Source organism: Lepidochelys kempii, chromosome 6, assembly GCF_965140265.1.
Source record: "Lepidochelys kempii isolate rLepKem1 chromosome 6, rLepKem1.hap2, whole genome shotgun sequence".
Taxonomy (NCBI): Eukaryota; Metazoa; Chordata; order Testudines; family Cheloniidae; genus Lepidochelys; species Lepidochelys kempii.
The window spans coordinates 127,961,966-127,986,648 of NC_133261.1; the positions used below are offsets into that span (position 1 = coordinate 127,961,966).

General features: G+C 40.8%; 1 protein-coding gene across 9 annotated transcripts in view; it reads left to right on the forward strand.

The window, feature by feature from the left end:
* Positions 1-24,683, forward strand: part of NIN (ninein) — a 105,635-nt gene that overhangs the window by 66,930 nt on the left and 14,022 nt on the right. For 7 of the 9 annotated variants that reach the window (XM_073350184.1, XM_073350185.1, XM_073350181.1 and 4 more), the window contains 15 exons: positions 613-702; positions 3,432-3,579; positions 5,181-5,302; positions 6,122-6,645; positions 8,481-10,601; positions 11,944-12,069; positions 13,708-13,777; positions 14,968-15,183; positions 15,871-15,984; positions 17,347-17,469; positions 18,385-18,498; positions 19,489-19,635; positions 21,044-21,223; positions 22,568-22,717; positions 24,470-24,571. In XM_073350184.1, coding sequence (XP_073206285.1) covers positions 613-702; positions 3,432-3,579; positions 5,181-5,302; positions 6,122-6,645; positions 8,481-10,601; positions 11,944-12,069; positions 13,708-13,777; positions 14,968-15,183; positions 15,871-15,984; positions 17,347-17,469; positions 18,385-18,498; positions 19,489-19,635; positions 21,044-21,223; positions 22,568-22,717; positions 24,470-24,571 — 4,347 coding nt within the window. The remainder of the gene's footprint in view (positions 1-612; positions 703-3,431; positions 3,580-5,180; positions 5,303-6,121; positions 6,646-8,480; positions 10,602-11,943; positions 12,070-13,707; positions 13,778-14,967; positions 15,184-15,870; positions 15,985-17,346; positions 17,470-18,384; positions 18,499-19,488; positions 19,636-21,043; positions 21,224-22,567; positions 22,718-24,469; positions 24,572-24,683) is intronic. The other 2 variants (XM_073350189.1, XM_073350190.1) reach the window with 1 other exon arrangement.

Genomic DNA, 24,683 nt, shown 5'->3' on the forward strand with positions numbered 1-24,683 from the left:
AAACAGTCTCTTTCCTGCAGAGCTGGTTTTCTATGGTCCTAATCACAGAAAGGGAGTCACATAGACACACTTGCATGGATCCTTTTCTGGGATCCTGCCTTAAATAAAGACACGACATTAGGAGCCCTTGCGCTCTTAAATCTGAGCTAAAAATTGGGGTGAACAAATTATTCAGGTGGTCATGTTATAATAAACTGCACTGTAATTTAGGATTGGATCTTCTTGGTTATTTCACATTTGTCAATATTCTTAAAAGACATAACTGTAGAATCTTCTGAGACTCTAATCCAATAAACGATTCCTACATTAATCAGCTTACCCTTTCAGGATAGGTACTTTTATAGTTGCATTATACATTTTTGGCTAAAAATCAAAATACCCACTGGAACTGAAGTTAGTTAAATGAGCATGCGGGACTGTGAAATAACAGCTGGTCTGTTGCCTAGGAAATTGTTTTGATCTCTTGCTGTCTGTCCCCTCTGACAGTATTTTCTATATAAATAAAACACAGCCTGACTGGAATGCCTGGGAATTGGGGCCTGGCCTTGAATTCAGCTCCAGGATTATTCACAAGGCAGGATTAACTAGATTCGCTTTCATGCTGTGTTGTAGTTCGGCGACCTGGATCCCGGCAGTGCCGAGTTTTTCCTGCAGGAGGAGAGATTGGTACAAATGAAAAACGAGTATGAACAGCAGTGCAGGGTGAGTGACTCAAAGGGTGGGAGACACCAACTTCAGCACTGGAACTCAGTTCTGTGCTTGACACAGCGTTCTCCTAGGAATCGAGAGCCGTGTGTAATAAGACGCAGGTGAGTTTGCTATTCTATAAGCTAAATAATGGCCCCCCGTTGTTAGACCAGTGCAAGCCTTTTGACCAAAAAGCCCCTCTCGTAGCTGATGCTTTTCAAGGAAAATAACCATGCCAAAGGGGAGCACCTTGAGAGATCATTAAGATTGGGTTATGAAGCCTTTTTTGTTAGCCAATCGTAAGACAGCTCCAGGCAAAAGTTACCTTCTGGCTGTTTGTTAGCCTTTGGAACAAGTTGGATCTCACATTGTGAAACTCGCTACCACCTTTGGCTGCCCAAGAGAAGGGCGAAAGAACAGTTGCATGTAAAAGGAGCTTTTTTTGCCTGAAATCTTGTGCCTGTAATCCAGGGGGGATGAAAATTGACTTTTTAAATTTAAAAAAAATCAGATTTCTTAAAATTTAAACACATGATGGTTACAGAAAAAGCGACCTGAAATTAAATTTGAACTTGACAACTCATGCTAAGACCTAAACATATGAGAGTATATTGAAATCATTTAAATTAAACTGCACAAAAAACAATACTAAGCAGTACACGTTGGCTGCCAACCTGTAAAGAAAGTGAACCGACGGACGTCGCTGTTTAACACCTGGAACCAGTTTGCTGAAGTGCTAACCAACTTTTGACAGCAGCAGCCTCTTCTGCAGGTGCAGAGAGAATATTTTCTTCATTTCAGTTTAGTCAACTAGTTCAGTTCATTGACTAGCTCAGTGGTCTCAAACTCTGGGTTGGAACCCCAAAATGGGTCCCGACCCCATTTTAATGGGCCTGCCAGGGCCAGCATTAGACTTGCTGGGACCCAGGGCTGAAGCCCGAGCTACATCCCCATCCGGGGCAGTGGGGCTCAGGCTGCGGCCCTCTCTCCCCGCACCCAGGGTCATGTAATAACTTTTTTGTCAGAGGTGGGTTGCAGTGCAATGAAGTTTGAGAACCCCTGAGCGAATTCCAAGTTAAGAAACCCGTTGGGAGTTAAAAAAGCAGGAAAGCTTGTTTTTTGGTTGTGTGTGTGTGTTTTTTTGCTTCAAATCTGAATAATAACTTGGTGTGAGATGATGAGATCTATTCGTTCTAAAATCTTGAAAGACATGACTAGAAACAATCCGTTCAATTCGCTAACTACAGATAAAACTAGTTCTTTTGTTTAACAAATCAGTTAGTTTTAAATGCAAAATATGTATCCAGTGTATTTAATTTTAAAATACCATTTTTATGCATTTTTAGTTGATTTTGAATCTCCATCCAAATAGGGATGGACACAAATTGCAAGAAAACAGTCATCTAGTAAATAAGAGATGCATCATTTATAATTTTCTAACATAATGAAAAATATAAAAATTAAGAATCTGAATAAACGTAAGTTATGTTACACAGTTGCTTAAATAAAAGTTTATAAATATAGTGTATCCTCCTGGTTAGCAAAAGGAAGTGCCAAATGTAGCGAAAAGGCTGTGTTCAGTTGTTTTACAGATTACCAACCAATCAGACTCAACCTTTCTTTAGGTAAATAACGAAGTACAGATGCAAAACACAATTAAAATTAAATCAAGGTTTTCTGCTTGCTGATTGAAATCATGATATAAAATGCTGTGATTTAAATCAACCCACCCTGATTCAAATTTCTTGTTGTAATTTGTGCCCCAAAATATCTACTCTAATTTGTCCACTTTCTAAGGACTGCTGTGGCTGCAAACACTCAAATCAGAATGGATGAGCTTTCTTGTTCCACAAGGAATACCCTGGGTTTAGATGACATTTAATCCCCAGCAGTAATGTCACTCTGCTACCATTGGGAGATTCCACCAATTTGGGAGCTAAAGCCAAAACCCCTGTAGAACTAGTTACATTCATACCCGCTTTCTCACAGATGATTTCTGTGGGCCAAATATTTGCCTCTCCATGTTTTTATGTGAATATGCAGCTCGCTACTTTGAAGGACTGTCAACTCTGAAGGTGTTGGGGAGGAGGTTGGGGGAGGGAAATTTCAGTGTTGATTTTATGGACATATTCCAAATCTACAGGAATTAGTGTACATGCATCCTAGCTTAGGTACTCATTTGCCCCAATAAACGCTAATGCAGTGTGCTCAGTGTGTCGTATGTGGCACAAAGAGTCAGGGTATCCTGTTGGCCACTGGACAAAAGTAACAGATGGTAAATGAATTAATGTGTAGCGAGGGAACCACAGCCTGTAACTTTCATATCAAGGTCACAGCAGAAGGGTGGTTCCCCTGTCAGTCATTGCAGATATTTCACAATTATGTTCGAAAGGTTCCTACGTTGTATCCTGGGTAACAACCAGTGGGAAGCAGGCCAGAATGTAGGGTATTAACGCTTCATATGTTTCATACGCAAAGTGTACGTTCAGTATGAATGTGCTGTGATAGTTCAGTGAGTAAACACACATCTCAGAGTTACCTGTGCATGTTGGAACTTGGAAAAGGACAGCGATAAGTCTTGTGGATGGGAGGATAATTAGTGCTGTTCTTGGGCTACTCCAGGATTTTTGGCAAGTTGATCTCGTAAAATAAACCACTCTGAATGTCCTGTCATTTAGTCTGTGTGTTGCAATATATCTGTTCCCGTGACTTGCTCTCTTTCATTCTGGTGTGTTTTTACTCAGGAGCTGCAAGACCAGATCGATGAACTCCAGTCTGAGCTGGAAGAGTATCGTACTCAAGGCAGAATATTTAGGCCTTCTCTGGAAAGCTCACTGCATGAGGAGTTTGACATTAAAAATGGGGGAAGCGGTGGTGTGGAGCCTGACCAAGGTAAAGGATATTTCCTCTAGGTGTTTTGGAGTAGGCTCTTCTGCTGTATTCTAGTGGAGGGATTATAGAGAACTCTCAGCTCTAGAAGTTTTTTGTGACAAGAGGGATTAAATGGGAGTTGATATTCCAGAACTAGGCACAACTTGAAACTTTCTGACATCAGGAAATCCCAAATATTCAAACACTTGGAGCAGTCCCCCTGCTGGAATTATCAGCAGTCGTAGTAGGGTAGGATATTACCACACCACCAAGTCAACTGTTAATTCGTTTATTAAATGTACAAGCCAAATGGTGTTTATACACTTGCTCTAAGCACGTCTAAAAGCCTAAATAATAAGCTATTACAACACCCATACAGCACCACACAGTCATGAGCATTTGATCAGAATACTCACGAAAGGACTAGACCCAGGGGTACTCAAACCCATGTGGGTGGGTCCAACTTGGTCAGGCAGGTACTAGTAACAAACCCTTTAAGAGCTCAGCTTTTCATACAGACAAGTGATGTCATTGCCAATTGCTACCTTTAGTCAAGAACCAGTCTAGGGCAGTTTGGCGCTGACCCCTTTGCCAGCCTTGAGTAGACAAGATTTTGTGGCTGGGCCTCTTTCTCTGGGATGACATTGGTGTGTTCGGGGTCACTCCTGGGGCAACACAGAGCAACTTTTCCTTACTGTGCACACTAGAGGGTGCCATTCCTGGTGGTCAGAGGCGTCTCTTTCTTATCCGTCACATTTTGAGCGCAGCATTTTTACGACTGATCTTGCCAAGTACATTTTTCTTCCTATATTTTCAAAGTTTCTCATAGCTGCTAAAACCCCTTTATTTTCCTTAATCTACAAAACACGTATATTTTCCTTCACTAAACTGAGGTAACTTTTTTTGTACCTATCTAATCCTGCACCACCACGTCCACCACCCCACCAAGGCAACATGAGACCAGGCAGAGGATGGGCCATTTCTTTTAGTGTGGTGCAGCTGCTGTATGCCAAGCTGCCAGCCAAGCCAGGCCCCAGAGCTGACCTATCTGGTCCAGGGAGAACTGCCCCCTTGCAAGGTGGAACCTCTGGTGACATGAAGCTGGCGTAGAGAGAACGGCTCCAGTGGCCGTATGCAGCAATGATTCCTGGCTATGGCTTCAGCAAGCAGAAGTCAAAGATGTCTGACAGCTGTTCAGATTGACACTGGCTGATGAGGTCTGTGCCCAATTATTCCAGCATGGGGAGAGTGTATAGGGGAGCTTAATGCAAGGTTTACAGCACCTCCGTCCTCCCCTTCCCCCCAAAGCTGCACTGTGGGTAGTTCAGTGAGAGCCCAGGAGTGGGGCCCCCATTCTGATATTTAACCTCGGGGAAGTATTGCCGCTGGGGAGCAGACGGTCACTGTGTTAAGAATTGAGACTGAAATGAAAGCTTGGCATTGCTTCGCCCCAGGTGCCTCTGGGATGGTTTGAGCCTGAGCTGCACGGTTACAGAATCCTGCTGTAGTCACTGATGTCCTTGAGTTTCAATAAATCCAGGAGAGTAGATGGTGAGGTGCTTTGCTTGAACATCTGGTCACTTGAGGCTTCACAAAAACACACACACTTTTTTTTTTTTTAGGGCTTGGTTCTGAAGATTGCAATCCACTAAATATGAGCATAGAAGCAGAAATGGTCATAGAACGAATGAAGGAGCAACACCACAAGGAGCTACAGCTTCTGAAACAGGAGCTCAAAGACACAGTAAGCTATCTTCATTCACAAATAAAGTCTCGGAAATTCCCTCATCTCTTCATGGTTCCCTTGGGAGGGACGTGGCCTTGGATGTTCATTTTCTTGCTGCCATTTACCTGCAATCCCCAGCTGTGTGTCTGGGTTGGCCTCTAATCTTTCTCCTGTTGGATGGAAAGTTGATAAAAGTGAAGTTTAAGCAGCTTGGCAAAATTAAACTGTGGCCCATCCTGTGATAGTGTGGGGATTTTCAGACTATCTCCTTATCCCACCTTCCCAGCTGAAAATATACCTAGTTTGCATCCATACATACAATACAACTGTGTAAAAGGGAGTCTCAGACACCGAGAGTTTGTAATCTAACAAAACTGATGACCCCCCCCACAATTGGGGATAAGAAGCATGGAGGGGAGAGACACAATAGTTTGCTGCTTCTGGGAATCAGTTTTTCCTTGAAGAGCAGATCTCTTTTCTTTTGCATGGCTTAATATATTTACTTTCTTGGTGAATCAACAATGAAAAGCTTAACTGAAGGATTTTGACTAAAGTTAAAACAGGACCACAAACTCTGGTCTAGACCTACCCTTCCTGACTCGTGAAAATCAGTTGGGACCCTGCTTTCTTTTGTTGGTTTCATAAAAACATGCAACGTTAATTTCATTTGTATATGTGTAAATATTATCCTTGCCACTTTAAGAAATCAAGCTGACTGCTCTAACGTTCCTATTCTGCTTCTGTGAGGAAAGGCAGTTTAAGACACTAATGTGCAAATGAGAATATTGCTCCTCTGTAAGCTAGAAAATAAACCACTGCATTTTACTTTTAACACAGATGAGCAATTATGAAAAACTAGTTGAGACCAAGACCCATTGTGAAAAGGAGCAAGAAAACATGGTGAAGAAATATAATGAAGAGAGGCAAACCATGGAAAAGCAAATAAGTGCCCTTAGAAACCAAATTGAAGCACTCCAGGGAGAGACAGCGATGCTCAAAGAGGAACAAGAAAGGATTGACTGTAAACATAATGAGGAGAGAAACGACTTACAGATGAGCTTTGATAAGGAAAAGGCTAATCTCCAAGAACTGCTGAAGCTAGGACATGAGGAAGAGCTCCAGGTTAGGCTGGAGCAGGTACAAGAGAGTTTTAACCGAGAACGGGAGGCGCTGGTTCAGAATGGGATTTGGATGGAAGAAAAGATGAGAGCTCTGGTGCAGACCCTACAAGAAGAAAAGGGGGAGGTAGAACGTGGTTTCCATGAGCAGCTGAAAAGCCTGACAGAAAAGCATGCTGTTGAGAGGGAAGAGCTACAACACAAATTGCTGGAAAAACACCAACAGGAACTCCAAGAAGAAAGGTGAGATGGCACTGTTTGGGCTGTCTGCTAGGCAGGTACACCGAGACTGAACTAGTTCAGAAGAGGTTATTCCCGATCTTTAATCTGTTTTGACTCTTCTTTCAAGTTCTAATAGTAAGAACTATACTAGAAGAGCTGTTTTTATTGTTATATGTGAAACTGTTGGTACTCAAAAGCCTTTTCTTCTGTTTTTTAGACTGGATGCTTAATATTGGTTTCAGTTCAACTGCTGATAAATATAGATATAAAATCAAACTAGTTAATAGGACCTAAAGCACAGTCAATTGGTAAATCCAATTCAGTGTCCATGCCCTTTACATTCTTTGTGTATTTATTGAAAGACTTTTTAAAATTACTGCTTGGGTTCTCAAACCCAAAAGCTAAATCTCTGGCCCTGAACCTGAAAGTTGATCAGAGCAGAGACCCCTTTCTCTCATGTGAAGCATCATTGAAAGGGTTCCACTCATGTGCATCAACTGGTGCCTATTTTTGGTAAGATTACTGTAACAATGCTGGTTCTGGTGGGACCCAACTGAGAGTGCCAATTCTTGACAAATTGCTTAAAACAGGGCAATTACAGTCCAAGGCTGGGGTTTCTATGCACACCAAGGCAAGGCAAACCAAACCAGCTAAACAGAGAAAAGTTTGGTTTTACCCCCCTGGCTAACCACAAGTCACACAAGCAATTTCCTTAGATACTCCAGTTTCCCAGTATCCCCACCAGTGCCACTCGTTATGGGGACAAATGGTTGATGAAAACCATTACCCCAGTAAAAGAAAAAAGTTCTCCTGATCCCAAAGGACCAAGCCCCAGACCCAGGTCAATATACAAATCAGATCTTACCCACAAATGATGCTATTGCCAATTCTTTAGAATCTAAAATCTAAAGGTTTATTCATAAAAGGAAAAAGATACAGATGAGAGCTAGAATTGGTTAAATGGAATCAATTACGCACAGTAATGGCAAAGTTCTTGGTTCAGGCTTGTAGCAGTGATGAAATAAACTGTAGGTTCAAATCAAGGCTCTGGAGTACATCCACAGCTGGGATAGGTCATCAGTCCTTTGTGTAGAGCTTCCGTTTGTTGCAAAGTCCCTCCAGAGGTATGAAGCAGGATTGAAGACAAGATGGAGGAGTTGCAGCAGCTTTTTATATTCTCTTGCCATGTGGTCTTTCTTTTCTTTGTTTCAAAGACAAGCTGTCCATCACATGGCCTGGAAAAACCTCAGAATTCTGTCCATAGGCAGGTCTCTGCATGCCTTGCTGTGTCACAAGGTGTGTCTGCCTTCTCTCAATGGGTCAGTTGTGTAGCTGATGGCCCTTAATGGGCCATCAAGCAGGCTAGGCAGAGCTGACACCAACTTGTCTGGGGTGTCACCCAGAAGCATAGCACAAGTTTGAAACACAGACAGTATAGAGCCAATATTTATATCTTTAAATGCAAAAATGATACATGCACACAGATAGCGTAATCATAACCTTGTCTTAAACACCTTATTTGACCCCCTTTATACAAGATTTGGTGCCACTACAGGGCCTTGGTTGCAACAATGTTCTGTATGGTCCCAGTTTAAGTCAATAACGTCACAACTACCACTGAGAATACTGCATGAGTTATGTTCTTTGCCAGGCAAGTAGATTTTTTTGAATCGGAACAGGTTGTCTCTCTTAAATGTAACTCTGGGTCTCAAAAGAAAAATCCAGCTATTGAATATATTGGTCTGAAACGTGATTAAATGTGTAAATTTCAGTTGTTTCATTAAATAGTTTGAAAACAGACATATTTTCTGGAATTGGCAGAGGTTTTAGTAATGTGTTATGTTGACCATATTTAGGAAAAAAATGGAAACTGAGTATAACAGAAGAACATCTCAGACAGAAACTCAGTTTTCTGTCGACAGACAAACGATTGTGAACAAGTATGAAGAAGCACTACGAAATCTTGAAGAACGCTACCAACGAGAGCTGCAAGAACTCGCCGAACAACAGCATGAGGAGAAATCTCAGTGGGAATTCGAAAAGGATGAAATCATCCAGGAATATGCTGAAGCCCAAGAGCAACTGAAGGAAATGCTGGAGAGCAAAAAGGCCATTTCTTTTGTACTAACACAGGAGAAAGAACTCCTAGAGAAGAATTTCAAGGAACTTGTGAACAAGTTAATGTGTGAAAAGGAGCAGCTCCAGAAAGAGCTGCAGGATCTGAGAAATGTTGCTGAAAAACAAGAGGACAAGTTGCAGAATAAAATATTGCAGCAACAAAATGATTATGAAAGAGAGCTAAAAGACAGAGAAGAACAAATGTCTGTGGTAGAGGAAAAAAGGAAGCTGGTTAGCCAAAGGCTTGAAGTGCTTGAGACTGCATATGAGCAAGAGAAATACAAACTGAATTCCAAACTTCTTGCTTTAGAGGGTTTAAACAAAGAGACCCACGAGAGAGCAGAAAAAGAGAAGGCACAGATGAGTTTGGAAATCTTAAAGCTTCAAGAAACAATAAAGAAATTGCAGCAGGAAACACTTGATTTTGCCAAACTCAGGAATGACTACAATGCCTTGGCAAATGAATATGCAGAAGTGAAGAGCAAGGTTTCAGCACTGTCTGGCTTGCAACAATTGGAAGAGGATGGAGAGGTTCTTACAAACCTACAGAAGGTGCATGAGCAGGCTGTGAAGGAAAATGTGAAAATGGTTTCTGAGATTGTCAGGCTACAGCAGCGGTTACAGCAACTGGAGCAAGAGTCAGGAAAACTTTCCAGTTTTGACCAATCAAATTCTGAGATGGAAGAATCTCAGGTGCAAGACAGGATAGAGCAAATTGAGGGTAATGTTCTCAAAAATCTGCAAGATGGCAGTAAAGAGACAGATCATGGAGCAAACTTGCTTGTTCTTTCATTGTTGGAGGCTAAAACTAAGGAGCTTGAAGAAATGGTTGAGGCTTATTCCAGTCTAAAGAAGATGTATGAAGACATTAAGGTAGAGAACCATGCCCTGAAAATACAGATTGGTCAGCTTCTGGAAAGTACAATGGTATTGAAAGCAGAATATAATGAAGCTAATGACAAGAAGCAAGATCAGGCTTCCAAAGTGTCTGTGCTGGAAATGAGACAGACAGAGCCTGAGAAAATCTTTGAGGTGGTTCCCAAGTTGAAGATGTTCTATGAAGATGTTAAAAGAGAGAAGGAATGTTCTCAGGAAGATAGCAAGGTGGCAAAAATAACGTCTGATCATGCTACAGCCTGTAAAGAGCTTTGTTCTGAAGTTTCTAGGCTACAGACTGAACTAAAGAAGGCTGAGGAAATAACTGAAGCTTCTCTCCAACTTGAGACGGTCTATGGAGCATCTAAAGAGAATGGAGAGCAGAACAGTCTAGTACCTCAGCTTTGGGAAAAGATTGAAGAGCTAGAAGAAAGATCAAGGGCACAATCTGCACTTCTGTCCTTACAGGAAGAAATCCAGCAAGAAAACAAGGGCCTGAAATCTGAAATGATAAAGTTGTTTGAACAAAATAAAAAACTAGAAGAGAATGTACCAAGACTTACAAGCCTGCAGCTCAGGTTAGAAGAAAGTAATCAAGAAAGTGTCAAACTCAGGCAAGAAAAAACACAGCTCCTGGAAAAAGTTAAGGAACTGGAAGATGCCCGTGACCAATATGCACGGGAAAAGATAGAGATGCACAGTGAGAACTTAAGACTGCAGCACAGACTTGGAAAACTGGAAGAACATACTTTAATGTTTAAAGTCCTGCAAGACAAACATGGCCAATGTGAGACCACAATAAAAGACCTGGCAACGGAGAAAAGAGAGCTACAAGAGCTCAACAGGAAGCTGAAAGAGAAAGTTACATCTCTGGTTAAGCAAAAAGAGATGTATTCTCAAGATGAGAAAGAGGAGTTGTATTCAGCGATACATGATTTGCAAAGCACATGTAGTGAGCTACAGCAAAAAGTTGAACTCCTGAGGTAATGTACACTTTAAAAAAATTGGGACATATTTGTGCTCCCCGCAAAAATCTAACTTTGCTGCTTGCTGTGCTTAGAAAACTACTAACCTGCTAGCATTCATTGACTGGCATGTAACTGCTACTGACTTCCTTATGCTTGCATCACATTAACTAGTAGATTAACCTTGACTAGAAGACAGTGCCTTGGACTGTAATGACTAGTAAGCAAACTACTTTAATGTGGATTATGAAAGTTTGTAGGTTAATTTTAATTTTCTGTGCAGTTATGTACGTGATGGTATTCTAAAAGCAGTGACGGTAACGCAAGAGCAATTTGTCAACTGTTCAGTGTGATTGTATGTATTTATTTTTGCAGAGTGTATTTTAGTTAACAAGTCTCAATGAAACAAACATTTTAATGTGAAAGAACATTACTGTAACTTCTTTGGAGTGCTTTTAACTTTCATACTAATAATCTCTCCGCTTCTCTTGCCTTAGTTCTTGGCCTGTAACTCAGGGTGTTAACAGAGCTGCAATTTTCTCAAATGTTAAAGTTAACACTAAACAATCTTAGTAATTTTCTCAATAGGAGTACTTAAATCCTTCAGAAGCCATTAAGTATGTGACATGGTAAATACCAGCATAACTAAGAACACATGTAGCTTATAATAAATTACCTGCATTTTTGCTGAAGTTTAGCAGTTAAAGAATTAATTCTCTTGAGATTACACAAAGTGGTTACAAATGGCTGCTAACTTTTTATTAAATTCTTATGGGAAGCCTGGAATGACCCTTTCAAGTGTTGCATCATGACTAGAACCTGATTTTAAAAGCATCTACTCTAAAATTGCAAACAAAAGAAAAGACAGGTCAAATTCTGCTACTTCTCATGCTGGTATTCCCATTGTATTGAACTGCTATTCCCGAAACAGATGGTCTAATACATTACAATATGCAAAGTGCGGCAAAACAATTGATTTCAAACTGTCTGAACTATTACATTGTCTTCAAATCACGTTACAAACAAAAAGTTCTGTAAAATTATACACTGAAATTTTTACTGGATTACAGAGGTGTAATTTAAGTTTGCAATCACATTTCAGTGTAACAGACTTCTTTTTATGCAATTAATGCATGAAATTAAAACAGCACCTATGCAATGCTCTGGGAGGTGCTCTTGATAAGCGTTACATAAAAGCCATGTAAATTGATCCATATGATATTTATCAACGGGAAGTTCTGCTGTTTCAATTGTCAGAAGTAATTTGCCTTTTGTAATGAGTATTTTGTCTTCAACCAATGGAGCTGGACGAGGTACAAGAAGATTGGTGTGTTTCAACTGTCTTATCTCTATACTGTAGATGTGAGGCCGAGAAGCTCAGAGAAGAAAATGCTATTCTGAAGAATGAAATAACCCTTTTAAATGAGGAAGGAAGTGTTTCTAACCTGAAACTACGGGAGCTAAATGGATCTCGAGAAGAAATGTGGTAAGAATACAAAGTGGCATATGATGCATGTGCTTCCTAGTTTTAATTGTGAGCTGCAATGTGAACAAGAAAAACAGCACCCTTATTGCTCTTCTGGGATAGAATCATAGGACTGGAAGGGACCTCGAGAGGTCATCTAGTCCAGTCCCCTGCACTCATGGCAGGACTAAGTATGATCTAGACCATCCCTGACAGGTGTTAGTCTAACCTGCTCTTAAAAATCCCCAATGATGGAGATTCCACAACCTCCCTAGGCAATTTATTCCCATGCTTAACCACTCTAACAGTTAGGAAGTTTTTACTAATGTCCAACCTAAACCACCCTTGCTGCAATTTAAGCCCATTGCTTCTTGTCCTATCCTAAGAGGTTAAGGAGAACAATTTTTCTCCTTCCTCCTTGTAACAACTTTTTATGTATTTGAAAACTGTTATCATGTCCCCTCTCAGTCTTCTCTTCTCCAGATTAAACAAACACAAGTTTTTCAATCTTCCCTCATAGGTCATGTTTTCTAGACCTTTAATCATTTTTACTGCTCTTATCTGGACTTTCTCCAATTTGTCCACATCTTTCCTGAAATGTGGCACTCAGAACTGGACTCAATACTCCAGTTGAGCCTAATCAGCACGGAGTAGAGCGGAAGAATTACTTCTCGTGTCTCGCTTACAATACTCTTGCTAATACATCCCAGAATGATGTTTGCTTTTTTTTTGCAACAGCATTACACTGTTGTAAAAAGTCTGTCTCAAAGTTCTCTTGCTTGTTAGAAATGCTGCATGCCTTTAAAATGGCAGTGATTCTTTCCAGTGACTGCACTTATTCGCTGTAGAGTTTTGGCAGCATATGAGCTCATACTAGCCTCTGCTTGCTCTGCACGTTGCCAGATGGGGAAAGGGTACCTCTCTCACCAGAGAAGCACATCACCTACTAAATGATCTACTGAGCATGTGTACTAATGCTCTCCCTCCCCTTGCTTAGCAGCAGAAATAGCCACCCCGTGTGCACGTGGGAAGGCAGGCGGAGGAGCTATCTGCCGATGTGTTCCACAGGCCAAGCACTGTGCAGCTGCTCACATTGCTTAGCAACCAGGTCTACCTGCTTGCAGTGGCCTTGTTGCTTCTGATGTGCAGAAATGATGTGCCCAAAGACATCTACCATGAATAAGTGGGGGTGGGGGAAGGAGCATTTGCATGCATTGACTTCCATCTCTCTCCTGAAGCACTGTCAAACATGTGGTCCTTGGATTGCCAGAGCCTTCCAGAAAAGAGGGGGAAGTTTTTCTTGAACCAAGTACATCAGTCCCTGAGGGGAGAGAGGGAAGGCGAGCACTGACTGTGACTATGTGAGAACAGCAGTCCCCTGCCTTAAGAACATGAGAACGGCCCTACTGGGTCAGACCAAAAGTCCATCTAACCCAGTATCCTGTCTGCCGACAGTGGCCTCTGTCTGGTGCTTCAGAGGGAACGAACAGACCAGGCAGTTGTTGAGTGATCCATCCCCTGCCTTTCTACTACTAACCAGGAATTTTTCAGCCATGACTATTTAGGATGGAAGGATGGTGCGTTTTAAACCAGTTCTCCAATAGCATGTCGTAAAAAAACAACCGTTTACCATACTTTTGTTCAATGTCCATTATTTAGGCAAAAAATAGAGTCTATAAGAAAGGAGAAGGTGGCCGTGCAGAAGATGGTTGACAACCTGAGAAAACAGGTATGTAGACTGAGGCTTCCTCCTAAGTCTCTTCTGTAAAGAGACATTCAGTGCAGAAGGTAATTTCTGCCCCATAGTTTAAATATCATGAAGGCAAGAGGAGATGCACCTTGCATACATTAAATTCAAAGATATTCTAAAATGACTGTAGGTTCTCCTTCACTGTTCAGTATTGGTGAAAGGTTTCCTTGACATATTGCATTAGAGGTAATTGCACTCTTTCATTACCTGGGTACTTAGAGTAGTTTACAGACTTTTTAAGGTGTTTTCTGTTTTGTTCAACCTGGAAAGACTTCCTAATGAAAATACATACTTATATCAGTGTAACTCCTTCGCTTAGGGGTGTCCCTAAGGGTATGTCTACACTACCTGCCGGATTGGTGGGTAGTGATCTATCTATCGGGGATCGATTTATTGCATTTAGTGTAGACGTGATAAATCGATCCCTGATGGCTCTGCCTTCGACTCCGGAACTCCACCACGGCGAGAGGCGGAAGCGGAGTCGACGGGCGAGCAGCGACTATCAATCCCACACCATGAGGACGAGAAGTAAGTGATTCTAAATCAATCTAAGATACGTCAACTTCAGCTACGCTATTCTCGTGGCTGAAGTTGCGTATCTTAGATCGATACCTCCGCCCCCAGTGTAGACCAGACATGTTTATACCCCACTAACTCTCGGTGTAGACAGCACTCTGTCGATGGGAGGGCTTCTCTCATTGACCTAACTACTGTCTCGGAGGGAGATGGAGAAGCTCTCCCATCAGCATAGGTAACATCTTCCCTAAGCACTTCTGCAGCGCAGCAAGAGTAAACAAGTCCTTAATTTTAAGGGATTGATGAGTAGAGATTTGTCAGTCATAGCAAACTATCAGGAAAGTGAACTGCGTTAGAATGTGGTGCTGTTTGGCTTAGCTTAAAATTTCTTCATAGAATGACTGAATAAGACAGATGACAACGAGAGCAAATAAACTTATATGTTACTGGAGTTCTGACTGGCTTAGAATACTGCTGTTGGGAAAGCATAGCAGCTTAAGTAGGTCATGCCATCATATTCTGAATTAGAATCTGGATAGGAACCATTCCCTTTGCATGAAAGAAATACTGTACTGTGTATGTAATGCCTAAACCTATTCTTCAGTGCAGGAGAGATATATTTAGTCATTTCTGATACTTCCTGTTTTAATCAGGTATCAGATTTGAAAGCCAAGAACCAGCAGCTAGACTTTGAAAATGCAGAACTTAGTCAAAAGAATTCAAAAAACCAAGCAGACATGCAGGATCTTAATCAACGGCTGGCAAGAATCCTCAGGCAAAAAGAAAAGGAAGTGGGGAAGTGTACACTGGAAGAATGGGAACGGGAGAGATCAAAGCTGAAAGAGGAACTGGAAAACTGTCAAGTTAAGGTACGGCGTAATACAATTTCATGGTTAACGGTGTGACACTACTGGATTTCAGGAATGAACGCTATTGCACAGACACCCCCATGAAACTAGCAACCACTCTATCTCTTAGCAGTGCATAGTCTTTCAAAACTGTTCTTTAAATCCCATCTGCAAACATGGGTGTTTGTAGAAGTGGAGACCGGGAGGGAAACTGCATCAGAGGGTCTGATCTTTGGCAGTGTTTAAAAGGGGGATTGAGAAGCGGGTAGAAGAGCACACTTCCATTTTAAAAACTAATCCTAGGGAAGGCTAAGAGACCATGGCTCTCCTGTTTCCACAAAATTCTAACATAGGTATTTTGTTGGAGCCACTATGGCCTAGACGGGTTTCAGAGTAGCAGCCATGTTAGTCTGTATTTGCAAAAAGAAAAGGAGTACTTGTGGCACCTTAGAGACTAACCAATTTATTTGAGCATAAGCTTTTGGTGCATCCGATGAAGTGAGCTGTAGCTCACAAAAGCTTATGCTCAAATAAATTGGTTAGTCTCTAAGGTGCCACAAGTCCTCCTTTTCTTATGGCCTAGACAGTTTGCCCAGTGCTGTTGCGCAGACTGTCTCCTGAATTAGTCTTTTGTGTGATCCTGAATTTTTCCATGAAGATGGAGATCCAGTTCACTTAGCGTTTTTTTTTGTTTTTTACTTTCCCCAGTCATCAACTCTGGTGTCTTCCTTGGAGACCGAGCTGTCTAAAATCAAGGTTCAAACTCGTTTTCTGGAGCAGGAAAACCACCTCCTCAAACAGGAACTGGAGAAGACCAAACAGGTAAAGACAGTCCCTGTTCTAGGCCAGACTCTGCAGATGGTGAATTTATACAGCTGGCAGGATGGTTGCTCTTAGCATTTATATTCTGCTCTCCTAACTGTGTTTGAGGTAATTAGCTTGTTTGTACAGGAAGGCAATGACAAAAGAGGAATGCAAATATCCTTGCAACAATGTCCCAGTGTGCACACGGCTGTTCATAAATTTGCTCTGAAGGCAGTGAAGACTGTTGTTCCACTGGGTCTTCCACCAACAGATGTTCCAAAGCAATGGGCTTTGGGAGCCTTGTCTTGACAATGAATGGATAGAAAGTAATATTAAAAAATATGGCATTTTATCCAGTTGTGATTCCTGATTCTCTGTAACAGCTGGTCATATCCACATGGTCTCCCAGTTAAGGATTAGTCAGTTTCAGGATGCCTCTACAGGAGACTTCTGATTGCTGCACCAATTGATGCCTTATCCCTAGAAGGCTTCAGTACATGTAAATTTTACTGGAAGTGTTGATATGACAATTTCATTTAAATAAATAGTTACATTAGAGCCAATGGAATCATGCTAACATATTGTGATCTCAAATCATGAATGAAAGTTGCCATCAGGGTCGGATTATTAACCCTTTTAATGTGGTCTCCATGAACTCAATTTCATCCTCTTGCATAACTGCAAAACGTATCCTCTTTAAGACTAAATGGCTCTTTACACACCCAGGCAGTGCCTCCCCTGTCTACACTGCTGTTTTTAGTGATGTCATGTCCCGCAGCGCTCCTGGAGTCTTACTCTGCCGCAGAGAGCATTTTTAGCTTGTGTTTGTGGTTTTGTAAAGGCCATTGTGCTTGGGTTTTTCACTTTTTAGAAATATCAGGCGTGTAAGCCCCTGGTCTACCATGGTTTTGCTGGCGAACTTCTGGGAACTCTCCAGAATGTTTCAGCTCTGACCCATTAGTTGAAGATTGGAGGGTGCTGAATCTTTAACAAAGGCTTCCTTTATCCTAAGCATTAGTCAAAGTTACATGAGCATTAACAAAAGCAAAACAGTATTTTAAACAACCTGACTAAAAATTCTGTCTCCTCTCAATTGCTATACTTTCACTCTGTTTGCTGTTGTGATGTCTTGCTTTTAGCATACAGGCGGAAAAGTTTTCAGAAAGACCTGGAAAAACAATTTGTTGAAATTAACTGTAGCTTTCACCTAAACCAAAGCAGAGACTGTATTTTTAAATATATTTGTACTGTGCCTAGCATGACGAGGCCCTGATCCCTATAGAAATAGCTGTCTAAAACGTTTGTGAATAAAGTCATAAACAGCAGCAGAAATGCTACTTGATAAGATGACAAGATCTGGGGGATTTCTGTCTCCCACAGCTGCCCAGATGTCCTGATCTCTCTGACTTCCAAAATGAAATTTCAAGTGTAATAACTAAAAATGAAAAGCTGCTGAAAGAAAAAGAAGCCCTCAGTGAGGAACTAAACAGATGTGTTGATAAGGTAATAAGAACTGCAAACGCTTACCCATATCCCATACCACTTGCTGTATCCAGCCCTAATTCCTATACAGTACATTACTCTATGAAATAACTTTGCTATTTTTTCCCCACACAAATGTGTGTCTGATACTATTTCAGTATTTCTATCTGGGCCTCCATGAGCTCTGCCATGTTTGGAATTTGCTGTAGAATCAAATTGTAGCAAATTTGTGCTCCAGAATCTAAGCTTTCATTTTAAAAAATGTGGTTTCTAGACCTTGGGGTTCGTCTACATGCAAACTTTGCACTGGTTTAATTTAAGGTTTGATTTGAAATCTTTTTAGTTAAATCCGTGTAAAAGGCTATGTGGATGCTCTCATTTTGGGTTAAATTGGGCTTCTTATGATTTCGTTTAAGAGCTTTTTGATACACAAGCTGGAAAGGAAATAACTAATTCAATTCACACTTTGTTATTTTGGTGCAAATCTGAGTGACCACTCTTACATTCTGGATTGAGTGTCCTATTTCAGTTTAATTTAAACATTTTTTTCCACATCAAGAACCCAGGGATCTTGATGCAGAGCTGAGGTCCAGTTCAGCCTGGAGTACACCCAACCTTGATTGTACTATGTACTTTAGTAGATGTAATAAAACCACCAGTCAAAAAGGCAGCTGGCAACAAGATTGTATTTTCACTATAATTTGCGCCTTTCTTTTCTAAACTGGTGGCTTAGAACTCAAGCAGTGTAACTAGCATGCAAATTGTATATATTCCTGTTAGTTCCTTGCTATACTACACTTCCATTATCTGAAACCCCATGCAGCTCAACTCTCAGCAAAGTCAACATGAGCTGGAGAGAGAAATCCCTCGCAATATTTTGCTTACAGACTAGTGGTACATTGTCATTCGATATATTCTTCCTTGCTCTCAATTCAGGTAGCTAAAGTGAACTTCTTAGAGAATGTTCTTGCCAGCTTGAAGCAGGAGCAAAAGTCCTGGGAACAACAAGGTCAGACACTGAAAACGCAGCTCACGGTCTCCCAAGAAAAGGTACAGTAATATGGTTTGTTTTGATCCTTCTGAAGCATAGACATTTTTGTTCACCCCTTGAACCAGGCAGGAGTTCGCACCAAATAGTCCTCTTGTCTGGTGTGTACAAAGGTGATATGCAATTCATACCTGGGGCATTTTGAGGCGCTCCTTTAGTAAATTTATCACAGGGGCGAGTGAACGTGTAACATGTGCTGGGTAAATTTCTCCCTGGGGGGATAGCTGTGGTTTCACTTCTACAGTTAGGTTCCTGTTTGCTGACGCCTGCTTCCCAGTTCCCTGGTATACCTGTAAAGAGAGATTCTGCACCAGCTAGTACTAAACACCACAACCTTTTCCTCTCCTGCTGCTGCCTCTCTTCTCCCTGCCGGGGGAGGAAAGGAGAAGAGGCGGTAGGGTGACCAGATGTCCTGATTTTATAGGGACAGTCCCAGTATTTGGGGCTTTTTCTTGTATAGGCTCCTATTACCCCCCACCCCGGTCCTGATTTTTCACACTTGCTGTCTGGTCACCCTAAGAGGCGCCTTGCTTGGCTGACAGCAGTTGTGGTACCATAGTTGCCCTGGATTGCCAGGAGTAACCTCAACAGAAATCCTTCACATTTCCTCCTTGAGCAGGAAAATATTATGGGAGGGGAAGGCAGATGCATGAGTGTCGCATTCAGTGTGTTATGTGGCTGGTAACTTGTAATGGCAGCTCAAGTCATCTGGCATCTTTCTGGAATAGCTGACAGAATTATGATTCTTCTTCTTCACCTCTTCCTTGTGTCAGGCAGAGATCCTATTCATCGCCTCATTCATTAAGGATCCTCGATGATCCTTGCTATACTCCTGTTATAGGCACCTCCACAGATAAATCGCTCTTGTACCAAATTTATATACTGATTATAAATTCACTGTTTGTTTTATTTTGCTTTGACCAGCAGGCAATCACTAAGAATGTCTGTTTCTTCATTGCAAGTCTGAAGCTGTCCTTTCTTGTGCATTTCAGGTCCAGAGTCTAGATGAAGCTCTACAAAATATCAACCTTCAACTGTCACGGCTAAAATCAGACCTACGGGTGACCCAGCAGGAGAAGGAGGCTCTTAAACAGGAAGTGATGTCGCTACACAAGCAACTGCAAAATGCCAATGATAAGGTAATTCTTGAATAGCTACCTTTACCATACTAGAATGGTCTCAAAATAACTCTTACAACTTTGTATACCCCAGCTTATTGATTACCCACAATTGCTGCTTTCTTTTGAAGCCAGTCAGAGTATCCTACATATCCTCATAATCTAATAACGCATAAGCACATAAGTATTTTTGTTGGTTAAGAACATAAATAGTGGTAGAGTCTTGAGCAAGTAGCAATTACATATTTAATTGTGGACATCTTAGGAATAATGGAAATCTAGTTCCCTTCCCCACTTTTTCTTAAATACAAGATAGATACCCTGATAAAGGTGAAAAAGATAGGGATCACAGAAGGCTTTTATCTGGGTACCCTCCAGCCTTGGATTTCCATTTTAAAGGCCTATAAAGAACAGCACCTTCCAGTCAGGTTTCTTTGAGGAAGTCAGAGTAGAAGAAGGTTTAGCCAACTCTTCCTTTGCTTTATCAGTCTAGTGCTTGTATTCAAAGAATACAAGAGGACAAAAGAGAATAGTTAGTTATGGTCATTCCTTTTTTGTGAAGATATTTGTTCATCATAAGTTTTAGCTGGTCCTCTATTACTGTACCCCATACTCAGATCTGTGGTAACTTGCACTTAAAATCCAGTTATATGGGTGTTGGGGCAGGTTAAGATCAATCAGAACCTCCTGTTTAAATGATCTTTCTCGTTAAAAGGGATATTTTTACACTGCCTCAGAGTAAACTTTCAAAAAAAAAAATCTGTACAGTTATTTACACCAATGACTAGGTATATCCACAGTCCTGTACCAGAGTGGGGCTTCAGAGACTTTTTAGACTGCAGTTGTCCTAACAAGTGGAACTAATGCTTGGGAAATAGATTCAATTTTCAGTTACATTGTGTCTTTTCCAAAAAGAGTTCATTATAGCAGCCTGTCACTTTACTTTGTTAACAGATAGGAAGCACTAATATTTGGGGAGGGGTATAGGGGCAATATTATAATTGTGAAATATTTTGTGTCCACATGGAAAAGAGGTATGAGACTTTTTTTTTCCTGAATTTTATAACAAGGACCAAATTATATCTATAAAACTGCAGGCTGTTACTTGCCTGATAATGCTTGGAAGTGGGGCAGCTTGCTTGATTTTTATAGTTGAGCTAAGTACACTACTATTAACCATTCTGATATTTAACTGGTGACTTGTCATCTGTAGTTTCAGCTAAGATGAAAACCTTTTGGGTTTTTTGTTCTGTGATTAGTACCTTGGTTATTTTGAAAGAAATTCGATGTGAGGAAGCAGGAAAACATAAATTCATTTGTAAATATCAGGGTTTATGGAGTTCCTGGTTAATGTAAAATCTTTCTGAAGACAGAAAATATCTGCTTCTTTGTTTAAGGCCTAACCCTGCAATTGTCTGTCTGTCTTAAGAATCGGGTTCTAGAAGTGGCTGTGCATTCCTCAGGGCTGCAGAACCAGCAGAAGAAGCTGCACTGGGATGAACTGGAGCAACTGATTAAACAGGAGCAGCAGCTGCTGAGGCAAGAGAATGAGCGGCTCCAGAGAGAGGTCCAGAACACTAAAACAGATCTAACTCATTCCAGGGAGAAGGTAACTTGAGAGAGTTCACAGACACTAATAGATAGTGACTGCATGCTAGGCAGAACCCCTGTGATGATGTCCATTTTGCAACTTGTAATACACTGAAAAAATGATGCTCCCTGATTTTTAATACAAATATCGCAGTAGGATTGCATAACAGGGTTGCTACCATCTCTTCAAACAATGTTACTTATGCTAGCAGAAGCACTCTTCTATCAGCATAGCTGTGTCTGTGCTGGGGATTTGTTGGCATAGCTAGGTCAGTAGGGGATGTGTGGTTTTTCACACCCCTTACCAACATAGCTATTTTGTTATAAGTTTTAAGAGTAGACCAAGGCTTATGAACTTCTTTGTTTTAAAAACAGTGCCCTTTTTCAGGGAGACTTGATGGTTGAGAACTCATCGTGTTTAATCTAACCGTAATAGAAAACTGCTATAGGTTGGCTTGTAAATTAATTGAAAACCAGTAAACTTCCCTTTTTTTAAAAGACCTTTACTGCAGTGGCTCTCAACCTTTTCAGACTACTGTACCCCTTTCAGGAGTCTGATTTGTCTTAGAATCACAGAATATCAGACTTGGAAGGGACCTCAGGAGATCATCTTGTCCAACCTCCAGCTCAAAGCAGGACCAATCCCCCATTTTTTTTGCCCCAGATCCCTAAATGGCCCCCTCAAGGATTGAACTCACAACCCTGGGTTTAGCAGGCCAATGCTCAAACCACTGAGCTACCCCCCTTCCTCCCCATTTACACCTCACTTAAACTGCTTGCTTATAAAATCAGACATAAAAATACAAAAGTATCACAGCACACTATTACTGAAAAATTGCTTACTTTCTCATTTTTACCATATAATTATGATATAAAATCAGCTGGAATATAACTTGTACTTACATTTCAGTGTATAGTATATAGAACAGTATAAAGTCATTGTCTGTCTGAAATTTTAGTTTGTACTGACTTCGCAGTGCTTTTTATGTAGCCTGTTGTAAAACTAGGCAAATCTCTAGATGAGTTGATGTATCCCCTGGAAGACCCCTGTATACCTCAGGGGTACATGTACCCCTGGTTGAGAACAACTGCTTTACTGGAATTCACAAATTTTTTGGCTCCCAGTAGTACGGGGAAGGGCGGAGTCTGTTCAGTTATTTTACTAAATGTATAAAAATAAATAGACAATATTGCGACTAGGAAATAGGTTGGTAGCTTACATTTTAGTTCAGTTCATTGCAGTTTGATTTGCATTAGATCAAGTCAGTTTGTATATGCTAGCCAGTGGAATCTTGACTAGAAAACAGATTTTTAATGCTGTGTGATGCCTTTCTGTGTTCCTTGTTCAATCTGTGCTCATTAGATCCGGCAGCTGGAATCTGCCATCCTTTCCATGAAGCACCAAAAACATCAAAGCCAATCTGGTATTGTGAAAGCCATAGAGCAAGAGAAATTAAGCTTGAAGAGGGAGTGTGAACAGCTTCAGAAGGAATTGTCTTCTGCTCACAGAAGGGTTAGTTTCAGACTGTAAAACAAATAACTGTTTATCTGGCTTCAGTGCGCCACTTAGTTTTGCTGCTATGGCACTTGATCAGATGAAATGCTATAATTTTACTCAGCCACATAGAAATCTTCTTTGTGAATTGTGTGCTGCTCTTGTGAAATTTGATGGAAATTGGGCAGGCGCTCTTGGGTTTTCTGTGTGTAGATAAATAGGTGACATGAATGGTGTAGGTGTGCAATGTTTTACATATTTATGGTGTTTGTGTCCTGAGTGGGGTTCTGCAGCCTGTCCAGCATGATCAGGATAGGTCTCTCTCTAAGCATTTGCTCATCTGCATGCATGAAGTACTGTCAGGCACAGGTCCTTAATTTTGACTCTACGAATTTCATGTTGAAAACCACATTTCTTGTTCCACTCCTGAAGTTTCAGAATACCAGGTTGCATGCTGGGCCTTGTGTAAGTATTTATTCTGTATGGACTACAGAGAAATCTGAAAAAATTGACCCTCAAAGCTCGCCTGGCTATTGCTTGCACTCTCTGTTGCCTTCCCCTTGGTGGGCAAAGCTAGCCTGAAAATGGCAATTTTCCTATGAAGTAGAAGCATTATTTTTGGCTTTTGGCATGTCCCAAGTACCTGCCTAACCTACTCACAAGAAGGATGCATGTATAAAATATACAGGGTGTTGAAAGTAAAACAAAGCCAAACCAGAAATGAAGAACATTAGCTATTAAGTTTGGCTCTTATTGCTCAGGGAGGTTTGCAATTTACCAAAGCAAAACTGCAAGGCTGTTAAGTGGTCAACCTGTCCTGTTCCTGACACTGAAAGCTAAACCTGCTCAGAGTAAAATGTTGTATTGGAACACACACACACTCTAAACAACATGTATCCTTGGGCCGCCTTTTGAAGAGTCCTTGAACACGCCGTTCTTGTATCCCAGCTTTAGTTCATGAGATTCAGAACCTCTGTTATTTCCCACATTCTTCAACCTGCAGTCTACGGATTCTGCCTTTCTACATCAGGCTTAGAGATGGCTTCTATTTATGTCAAATGTGTTTAGTATTAGTCTGATACTGAATACTTGAGAGAGTCCTGGGACCAACATGTCTACAACATTCCAAACACTGAGTACTTGCTTACTACTTCTCTTTGTCTCCTTACTAGCAGTTTTTCTTGAAGTACTAAGATACATGGTTAATGTAGATGTTGTTAAACAAAGTAGATAAAACCATAAGCCAAACTACATTTCTTTTTTCCGATTAACTTCTTACAAAATTTTGTGTGTACATACGTACAACAGAAATAACCAACATAACAAACTGTACATAAACTTCTCATAATGTGTTAACCATTTGCTACCTAACCATAACTATGCTTGTAGTATTTCATTATATATAATATGAATGGTTAAAATATAAATTAATTATTTGTATTACACGGTTTACAAACAATTTGTTTATAAAAGTTCAGTTAGTTTTAAATCTTATTATGCCTTATTCTTATTTTATGTACAGAAAAACTGAAGGGGGTGGGGAAAGGAAATCATTAGAATAAAATAAAAAAACAGAAGCAAACTTCAGAGGAGGGAAGGAAACGGGCAGAGAAGAGTGGAAGGCAGGGGACAGGCATTTAGTAGGATTATTCAGATATTTCCAGGAAAGCATCTTGTAGCTCTCAGAACATTTTGTGAGTATTGCTGTTAGAAATACAGTTCTTTCCAAGCGGAACAACATTCCTAAGGGAAGATCTTCTCTTTTTACAGATCAGTCAGATGAATTCACTTGAGCATGAATTGGAAACCATCAATTTGGAAAATGAAGGGCTAAGAAAAAAGCAAGTCAAACTGGATGAACAACTAATGGAGGTACCTTTCAATAAATGTTAACGTTATTGACTAGAGAAGAAATGGGAGCAGTATCTCATGGTATCTGTAGATGATGTATTTAAAGATATTTCCCTGGTCTCAGTAGGATAGG